Source organism: Elephantulus edwardii, unplaced genomic scaffold, assembly GCF_000299155.1.
Source record: "Elephantulus edwardii isolate Elephantulus edwardi_28Jun2011 unplaced genomic scaffold, EleEdw1.0 scaffold00075, whole genome shotgun sequence".
NCBI lineage: Eukaryota > Metazoa > Chordata > Mammalia > Macroscelidea > Macroscelididae > Elephantulus > Elephantulus edwardii.
The window spans coordinates 12,435,807-12,446,325 of NW_006399825.1; the positions used below are offsets into that span (position 1 = coordinate 12,435,807).

Here is a 10,519-nt window from a genome sequence, read left to right on the forward strand (position 1 = left end):
ATCAGTATCACTGCACCACATGATCTTTTCAGAAGATTGACCCAAGAGCGCAAGTCTTGTCAGAATTCATCTTTCATTTATTCCATACGTATGTTGTTATTGTGTGCCATCAAGTTGGAACTGACTCATAGCTGACTCTCCAGAGAGCTTAGAGAGAGAGTAAATTGGAGGAGATTGACCATTCTTCTCCCATAGAACAGCGAATGGATTTGAACCATGGGTCTCAGGTGTTGCAAGACAGTTTCTTACCACTAGGCCAGCAGAGCTCCCTATATACATGTATTATGTACGTATTAAGTCAACTCAACTCATTGCCATTGAATAGGAACCATCTCGTAGCTAATTGGTTTCTGAGGCTGTAAATCTCAAGAGGGGAGATTGATGGTCTATCTTCCTCCCAAGGAGCCCTGGATTCAAACCATCAGGGAGGCACAGTCTTTGGGTTAGCAGCACAACACGCTGTGGACTATGCCACCAGAGCACCTCTGTATATAGTATTATAGTAGATGCTTATATCGGAAGCATCTACTATCATTTCCATTAGCTAATATTTGTCGTTGTGAGGTGTCCTGGAGAGGGTGAAACCAAGTTGCTCCTTGGAAGCAAGGATTTTGACACTTTGTCTCCCGTACTTTGGACATGTAGCCAGGACTGACCAATCTTTGGAGAAGGATATCATGCTTGCAGGGGTCAAGGGACAGTGCAGGAGAGGAAGACCCAGGATGAGATGCACTAACACAGTAACTGGGGTAATGGAGTGTGAGAGACAGTGAGATTGGCTCAGCATAGGGCAGAGTGCACTTGGTCACTATGAGTCATTGTCAACTCAACAGCACATAGTAACAGCAACAAGATGCCATTGAGTCTGCCCTGATTCACAGCCACCCCGTGTATAACAGAGGAAAGCGCAGCCTGGTCCTCCACCATTGTTCTTAGAGTCATGGTTACGTTTCGGTCCATTTTTGCAATCACTGTGTCAACTACCTGCCTTGCAGTTCCTCCTCTTTTTTTCAGCCCTTTGACTTGATCAAGCATAATGAACTTCTCCAGGAATCAGCCTCTGCTGATGATGTGTTCACAGTAAACGAGACGAAGTCTTGCCCTCCTCGCTGCTGTGGAGGGTTCTGACTGTACTTCCTCTCGGAGACTTGTTCATTAACATTCAGTAAATGTTAGCTAAGATTTGAATGAATAAATCTTAGCTCGCGTTTACGAAGGGATTGCCGGTGCTAGAGTCCTTAGAGCATCACTCTGCTAATCCCAAGGCCTCGCCTCGCCTGGTGGTTTGAATCCACCAGTGACTATAGGAGAAAGTGAGCAGTCTCCTCCTGTCCAATGTATAGCCTGAGAATCCTGCTGGAGGGCCAGCTTGGTGGCAGTGAGTGAGCATGTACTATGAGCGAGGTTACACTCTAAGAACAAGACATGTTATTTTGTATAATTGTATAATTTTTATAAGATATCTATTAGGTAGGTATTATTGTTCTCTTTACAGATGAGGAGAGGGAGACTTACAAACCTAAGTTGCACAGCCAGTAAGCAATGGAGCCAGAGTTGAGTCTAAGATTGAATCCAGGACCTCTCTTCTCAAATAATATTCTCTACTCCCTCCAGTGGGCACTATTTATTCCTGTCTTCCCCCACACCCTCATTTGGGCCACAGGTACTCGTCGAGGGCATGCTGTGTGTGAACTTCTTTCCTGGTACCTAGGGCCAGGGATAAGAGCAAAGGATTTGGGACTTTCAGGCTAGCAATCAAGATATCCAATGAACATATACAATAAGTAAATGAAAAAGGGTTTTAAAATGCAATGAATATATTCAAGTCATGTTGTTACTGACATCAAGTTGGAACCAGCTCATAGCTGACCCTCCAGTGGGTTGTTAGAGGTCTTTAATTGTACAACAGGAGACTGACGATCTTTCTCCTGAGGAGCCACTGGTGAAGTCAGACCAGCAGGGAGAGGCCACTTTTAGGTTAGAAGTGCCACTAACTCCCTATGGACCACACCATCAGAGCTCCTCTGATAGAGGCGGGTATGGGGTAACCATAGTCTAGGATTTGCATCTGAGGAAAGGTGCAGGGCACTTGGAGAATGAGGCCTGAGGAGCCCAGATTCACTGTTGATTGGAAGGTTGGGCACCTTCTTTCTGAAGATGTGAGACGTGGGCTTGGACTGAGTCAAGGCTAGTCTGGTGATGAGAAGAGCATTGTGGGGAGCAGAGACAGCACGTGGAGAGGGCCTGAGGCAATGAAGAGCTCTGATAGCCCGTGGAGCCAAGAAGTGGCCTGATACTGGCCCCAGGACAGCTTTGATCGAGTTGGTCAGATGACCACCCAGTGAGCAGCTCAGTGCCCCCAGGAAGGTCAGAAGGGCCTGGTGTTACCAGCAAGAATATGTCAGAGCTTCACTCTGAGGAGTCCTTGGCATCTGGTAGAACTGTAAATATGAACAGCTAGCAGTGCCTCACACTATTCTGTGCACTTTCCTATAGTAACTAATGGAATATTAAGAGAGCTCTGGTGGCCTAGCGGTAAGGAATTGTACTGCCAATCTAAGGACAGGTAGGTTGAAACCACTGGCTGTTCCATGGGAGAAAGATAGGCAGTCTCCTCCTGCGTGATTGTTTGCCTCTGTAAACCCACTGGAGGGTCAGCTATGAGTCGGTTCTGACTCCATGGTACACACCTCCAACAGCAATGCAATCCTAGCCACAATGCCACAAGATAGGTAGTGCTATTATCCTTGCTTTTAAGCTCAAAATCTCATTGTTGTTGAGTTGGAACAAACCGATAGCTAACCCTCCATTGGGCTTCCTGGGCAAGCTGAGGCACAGAGTGATTGAGCAACTTACCCATGGCTGGGCAGCTAAGTGACAGAGCCAGGGTGTGAACCTAGGCAGTCTGGCACTGAAGTCTGTGCTCTTCCCCACTTTGCCACAGTACTGTAAAGGGAAAAGGGACCAGTCTTGATCTAAGGGGCTTGATGGCCTGGTTCTTTGTTAGGTCCGCGGATGGAGTGGTCCTTAGGCAGCAGGGTGCCGTCTGTGACCTCTTGTGTCCTCCTCCCGTCTTGCAGACGCGCCCTGCTCCAACATGCTAGGCATGCTCTCGGGCCTCATCGCGGACTCACAGATCTCGGCCTCCTCCACGCGCGAGTACCTGTGGAGCCCCAGTGCCGCCCGCCTGGTCAGCAGCCGCTCCGGCTGGTTTCCTCGCATCCCTCAGGCCCAGCCGGGTGAGGAGTGGCTGCAGGTGGACCTGGGAGTCCCCAAGACTGTGAAGGGTGTCATCATCCAGGGCGCCCGAGGAGGAGACAGCATTACTACAGTGGAATCCCGGGCGTTTGTGCGCAAGTTCAAGGTTGCCTACAGCCTAAACGGCAAGGAATGGGAGTACATCCAAGACCCCAGGATCCTGCAGCCGAAGGTGAGCCACTCCTGAAGGACTCTGTCCCCTTGTCCTGGATGGGGAGGCTCAGTGGGTGGTAGGGAACCAGAGGGGCTGCCAAACCCCTATAAACTTAATAATGCTAGCAAGACAGCAGGTATCATTTGAGAGATTACTTTGTGCCAGCCATTGTCCTAACTGCCTCATTCAGTCTTTCAATCCTCTCCTCATTTCTGTAAAATAGATCTTCTTATTGCCTCTGTTTTCAAAATGATAACGCTGTGACTTGCTGTCTTGCTCAGGGTCACAGGTTATCTCCCTGTGGCAGAGTCATGCTTCAGGCACCCTGTGTCTGCATCCACACCCCAGGCACCTAGCGCTGTTCGGCTCTGCCTTTTTAGAAAGTTTTACCCCTTTCTACCCTCTTTGAGATAAAGTTTCCCAGAAATTGGCCAGGCAACCAAAAGGGATGTGGTTTTCAGAGACTCAGTTATAGAAACTAGGGATTTACTTCCAAAAATAACTATGTTTTCCTGGATGTTGCTGCATGCCTTTGTATTTTCCAACTCTTGACTGCTTAGATCTTTCCCACCTCTCATACTGAGGACAGAAGCAACCAGGAAAAAACTTCCTGTGGGTCATAAGTTCACGCTGGCACCTCAGGCCCTCCTGCACCAGAAGGGTAAATGTGGCCTTGATTCAGGGACCTCCCAGGAGCCCAAGGTGGCAGATCTTGTCTCCATCCCTCTCTTGGCTATTCTTCTGGTTAGCCTAGCTTCTGTATCCTCATTTCTAACTTACCCTTTGTTGTTATAAGATGAGCAAGTACTTCCCAAAAGAAAGAGATACCCCATGGCCATGTTCAGCCATCATGGGTAAACAAATATGTCCACTCTGAATGCAGAAGCAAAGGCTTGGGTGGAGGTTGTGCTGTGTTGATGTCAGTGTTCCACTCACAGTTCCAGAGGCTTGGAAAGGCTCAGAGCTTGGTAACTAGAAGCAACTGTTGGCCACAGGCTTCCCCAGAGAGAACTAAACCTGGCTCTCCACCATTCGAGGGGCCTGGGAAAGGAATGGTCCTAACTGGCATCAGAGCCTGCCCTCTCCTTTTTAAAATTATTAGTTTGGGGGCATCTTACAACATGGGATGGTCTTCCAGCATCCCTGGAGGTTCTCAGCTACCTCTAACCCTACCATTTGCCTAGATCAAGATATGCCCTGGGTCTATATGCCCAGGAGGCTTCATCTGGATAGCTCTACTCTGGTCATATTGGCACACTGGGCTCAGACTGTCAGAGTGTGACCTTTGTCCTTGGCAGAGGAGTGTCTGTTCTCCCTTAGGGCTCCAGCCAATTCCCAACTGTCTTCATTCTGCCCACATCTTCAGGCTCACTGGACTCCCTAAATCTCAATATTACCATGAAAAAATAAGCCTCGCTTCTTCCCTGTACAGAAGACTTCCCAGTAGTCAGGCTAACCTCAGCTGCCACCTCCTCTCTTTGAATTGTTCAATCTAAGATGCTTTCTGAATTACTATTTCCACAAATCCTCAGGATAAAACAGAGAACTCAGGAATTGCTGCTTTTTGCTCTTTATTCTCCTTGTTCCTGGGTCCTTGCCACCTTTCCTAGTGAATAAAAAGCCTGTCCTGAAGATGGAGCTCACATCACAGGTGGGCCCTATGGGTCATAATGTCCCAGTGACAGTAAATCAGCAGCCGTGATTCTAAGAGGATCTGAGGAACAGAGAGAGAATGGAGAGGGAAAGGTTTGAAAAGGAGGAGAGGGGCCACCTAAAGACAGGAAAACGATGAACTGAGCAGCCTGTCTCCCCTGCAGCTGTTTGAAGGGAATATACACTATGACGCTCCAGAAATCCGGAGGTTTGACCCCGTCCCAGCACAGTACGTGCGGGTGTACCCAGAAAGGTGGTCTCCAGCGGGAATTGGAATGCGGCTCGAGGTGCTGGGCTGTGACTGGACAGGTAAGGCCTCTTTCCTTCTTGGGGCTCATTCATGCCATCTCTGGCTTCTCAGGGTCTTCTTGGAGAAGGTTAGACTTGGGGAGGGCCTGAGGGTTCTGAGGGCCACCATCCGTGGTGAGCTCCTCACCCAGTCCATGACATGTCCTCCTGCCTCAGCCAGGGGAACCGCAGCCGCTGGGCCCAGCACAGCTTCTGAAGGGGTGTGTTTGTCTGTTCCCAAAGACCTCCACAGCTCTCCAATCCGAGTTTTTCTAAAACAAATCATAACCACACATCACCCACCCAAATTCAATTAGACCCTGCCTCTTCAGGCCAGAGGGCTGGGGCTGTTGTTTTAGGGAAGGGGAAAAAAACCCCTCATGATAATAAAATAATCGGTTTATGTCTGAATCTGGTCTCCAGATGTCAGTGGCTAAGAGACTTCACTTTAATTTGAAGCCACATCTGTAAAAGGCATTTATTTGCTCAGGAGGGACTCTGTCTTGGGGAAGCTGACAGGAATAGGACTTCTCCTCTGTTTGCAGCAGGAGCTTTGGTCATTCATGTCCCTGAGCAGAGACCACAGACTAGAAACATCTCTGATTCTCCCTACTGAGAGCAAGGCTCGCCAAAGGTACCCGCTGTCTGACTCGGGCCCTGCCTTCCCTCAGTGCCTCCTGCTCCACCCTCAGGGCTGGGCTGGCCTACGTCTCACAGAGATCAAGCATTGCCTGCCAGAAGGGCTGTGGGGCAGCCGCTTGGGCTCACGAAGACTGAGCCCAGTGGCAGTGGGAGCAGCAGGCGGTCAAGCTGCCATGCCCCTCCTATCCAAGGCCCCAGGTATCTCCGGTTCCCTGTCTGCTCCCTGCCTGTCACCAGCATACCCAGCAGTGCACCATGAAGCCTTAATAAGAACTTGTCAGAGTCATGCTGCTAACTCCCAGGGAGAAAAGTGCAGTCAGTGGAGGACCCCCACCAAGGGGTGAAGGCGGGGACTTGAGCCCACATGCGCCTGGCTCATCTCTGGAAGGAGGGCAGCCCCAGAGAAAACAGTTTAGTAGGAAGGTGTGGTGTACCCCTGTGATAGAGGGGCGAGGCCCCGTTTCCTTGCAGCCTGCTAAATGTGCATCACTTTTCCCCTGACCAGGGCTTAACTCCCCCTTTCCAACAGAGTCAGGAGCTGGTGTCCTGGCCTTCTCAGAATCAGGGAATGGGAGCTGCAGGGGAACCTCCAGCACAGTGACTTCCAAATGTTTTTAATCAAGTCCCACAACTTGAATTAAAAGTAGGTCACAATCTAATTTATTTACATAGACATACACACATGCGCAAACACTCGCGCATAAATACTCATGCATGTGGGGTGTGCTGTTGGTAGCCATGCCCTAGTTAGCATTGGACTCACGGTGACCCTGAACACAACCGGATCAGACTGTGATCCGTAAGCTTTTCACTGGTTGATTTCAGTCGTAGAAGATTACCAGGTCTTTCCTCCTAGTCTCTGTTGGTCCGGAAGTTCCACTCTAACCTGTTCAGCATCATAGCAGCAGTCACTCTCCACTAACAAATGGTGGCTGCACTGGAGGTGCCTTGACCAGACATCAAACTCAAGTCTGTGACATGGAAAGTGAGAATTCTATTGCTGAACCATCACTGTCCCCATATGTGGTGTGGCGTATCATTAGTGCAGGGGTACAGGGGACCAATCACCCCACTCAATTACCTGCTTCTGCAAGTCACTGACTGCAGAACCTCAGACAAGTACTTAGTCTCTCAGCACCCTGGTGATTTCAGTGAAGACTGAGGAGAACTATAGTATATGTATACCTCCAACTGTTTGAATTTAGAAGGCCTGGTTGGCCTGGGGATAAGAAGCTGCACCGTGATCCCAAAGGCACACGGTTCGAATCTACCAGTCACTCTGCAGGAGAAGGATGGGCAGTCTCCTCCCATGTTATTTATTCTGAACACCTACTGGAGATTCAGCGAGGAGATGGTTCCAACTCAAGAGCACACAGCAACGACAGCTCTTGGAATTGGAGCTCTGGTGGCGTAGTCCACAGAGAGCTAGCCTGAAGGCCATTCTTCCCTGACAGTTCAGATCCACCAGCTGCAATCTGGGAGAAAGATAAGCAGTCTCTTCCTGAGCCGCTGAAGGGTCAGCTGTGAGTTGGAACTGACTGGATATTGATGGGAGAGGTCTGGTGACGTAGTCCATAGGGCATTGCTTCAACGGAGGAGGATGCACAGTCTCCTGTGTGATTTACAGCCTCTGAAAGCCTGTTGGAGGGTTGACGTCTTCCTCACTCATCAATGACAGTGTTGGGATCAATAGTAACTTCTTGTTTTTGTTGTTGTTGATTGCCTTCAGGTCAAGCACAACTGATAGAAACTTTTGAACAAAAGGCCTGAAGCCCATCTACATTGACATTTATCAAAGTTCATAGAGTTTCCAGAGGCATGTTATTTAGGAATTGGATGCCACTCCTGCTTCCATAAGTAACTAGCTACAACAAAGTATTGTTATAAACTGGTTAGGTAGGGAGGTTGGTATAAAGATTAAGATAATGTTTATTAAAATCTTTGACATAGCAAATGTGTCATAATGTGTAAATATAATGAAGCAGAAGTTTCTGAAGCAATCCTCCTTATTACCATATGTAGTGCATGAGAAAATAGAATACATGTTTTTTAAATGCTGGGCTTGGCATTGTAAATTGATTTTACAACCTACTGATAAACCGAGGCACAGTTTGTTATTGTTATGTGCCATTGAGTCAGAACCCCCTCATAGCTTACCCTCCAGTGAGTTTTCAGAGGCTATAAATTGCACGAGAGGAAACTTCCCATTTTTCTCCTATGGAGCAGCTGGATTCAAACCCCATGCCTTTGGGTTGGCAGCACAACTCCTTACCCACTAGGCTACCAGAGCTGGCCTGTGAAACCATTTGGGAAGTGTGGATTACACCAACCTCTGTTTTACAGACAGGGAAACTGAGGTGCAGAAAGAGGAAGCTACTTGCTGTAGATCATTCAGCTAGTTGGGGTCCACTCAAGTCCTCACACACCCCTCCTCTTCCCTGCCCATCTGCACCAGGCCTCTCCCAGCCTGACCAGCTGGATGGTCACTCATGGCCTCTTCCCCTTGTTACCCCACTCCGGCCCCTCAAACTGCCCCAGTTCACTGATGGTCCACAACAGGTTTCTCATTTCAAAGCCCAGCCTGGCTATCCTGGGAAGATCAGAGTAGAGGCGGCAGGCTCAGCCCTGCCCAGCCTCCTTCCCTTTGAAGTCTCCGACATCTGGTTTCAATTGCTGTGTGACGGGCAGTTACCTCTCAGTGCCCAGTACAAACACAGGGGACACAGTGCTGTCTGCCGCTTCCTCACTTTCATTTACATGCCCGGCCCTTTCGTTACCTCACTGGCCCTGGTTTAACATCATCCCTACCAAACAGCTTACCCACTTTACTACCTGACATTTCCAGAAGCTGTTCTCCTAGACCATGTGGCTTTAAAAAAAGAAAATAAAATTATAATTTCCATCCGTTCCTGTGACTCAGCCCTGTCTTAACTTCTTCATTCCTGTCCCAAAAAGGATAATAGGGAAAATAAGGGGCTGGGTTGAGTTCCCACAGCTAAGTAATTTGACAGGGCTGCCTCACCTGTTTGTTTGTTTGTATTTCCACTGATTGCTTCTTGCCTGACCGCCCATAGTTTGCTTTACAATTGAGTTTGAGGTTCTGTGACACAGTGACAAATTTGAACTTACAAATTAAGGTGCTTCGAGGTGATTTGCTATTTACTGTGAGCTAGAGGCAGACATGGAAGAGGGAGGTATGAAAGGTTATGTGCGTAATGTTTAATAGCAGAAAGGTGGGAAGTGGACCATGAAAAAGCTATTCAGCATATTTGGCTATTTCCTCCAGCTCCTGGCTTTATGAAATGGTATCCTGAAGGGTGCCTAACAAAGGTGCCTAATGACATACAATAGGGCCAGGAGCGTGTATAGAAACGGGAAGAACAATGCCCGCCCTTATTTGGGGCATCTTATTGGAGGGCAGCTCTGGGATGAAGACACCACCCTGCAACACTTGAACTTGAACCCCGGTCACCAGAAACCCTGACTCATAGCAGTCATTCATTCCCTGAATGGCTGCTGTGTGAATGAGCGATGGGAACAAGTAAACAAGTGAATGAAAGGGTGAGTGAGTCACCTGGAACAGAGGTCAGAGCCGACTGCTCTCAGTCCAGGCTGGGTGGGCCCTACAAGGTTGGGTTTGCATGATGCTTGTTTTAACTTTTTTTAATAAGTTGCCAGCAGTTACAAGTCTGGAAATTTTATAGCAGGATTTGGGGAATTCTTGTAAAAATTATACATCCATCAACTGACTGCGATGGAGTCATAACTGACTTGTAGCTAGCTGGCCTTCCGCTGGGTTTCTGAGGCTGTAAATCCCATGAGAGGAGATTGCCCATCTTTCTCCTGAGGGGCCAATAGGGGATTTGAACCACCAGAGAGGCACAGCCTCTGGATTAGCAGCGAGACTCCTTAAAGACTACACCGTCAGGGCTCTGCCAAAATCCCAAAACTCTAGCCCTGACTAGGCCACCTTTTTCTTAAGACCTGAAGTAATTTATGATGGTTTCCTTTAAACCAAGGAACCAGAAAACAAAACAAAAAAAAACCCCAAGGAACCCTGGTGGCATAGTGTGTAGTTTGTCAGCCTTTAGGTTGCCAACCTAAAGGTTGGCAGTTGAAATCCACCAGCCACTGAGTGGGAAAAGACAGGCAGTTAGCTCCCATAAGGATTTACAGCCTCAGTAGTTGAGGGGAAGATTGGTCACTAGGAGTTGAAATTGACATGAGTGAGAATGGTGGGTTTGATTTTCTGTTTTTCCTTTAAACCTGATGCTTGTGTGTGCTCATCACTGCCACACTTCAGGCTTTACTTAACCCCTGGTTGCACTCTCCCATTGTTAGCTATTTGGCTCCTCTGTTGGAATCTGCCACACCTTGACCTAAAGGCACAGCCTGGAATGTCTTCAAGTGGAGCTGAGTCTCTAAGTCCCAGGCCCTTCCTTCCTCCTCTCCAGAGCTGTGCAAACGTGGGGCAGGGCCCGGGCTATGCTTCCTAGCCAGACTGCCTGGTTTGACAATGGTGCT

The 10,519-nt window shown here is 48.6% G+C and overlaps 1 protein-coding gene across 5 annotated transcripts in view; it reads left to right on the plus strand.

Moving 5' to 3' along the window:
* The window catches only part of NRP2 (neuropilin 2), a 147,008-nt gene that overhangs the window by 78,475 nt on the left and 58,014 nt on the right, over positions 1-10,519 (plus strand). For all 5 annotated transcript variants that reach the window (XM_006889115.1, XM_006889116.1, XM_006889113.1 and 2 more), the window contains exons 9-10: positions 3,081-3,430; positions 5,230-5,374. In XM_006889115.1, coding sequence (XP_006889177.1) covers positions 3,081-3,430; positions 5,230-5,374 — 495 coding nt within the window. The remainder of the gene's footprint in view (positions 1-3,080; positions 3,431-5,229; positions 5,375-10,519) is intronic.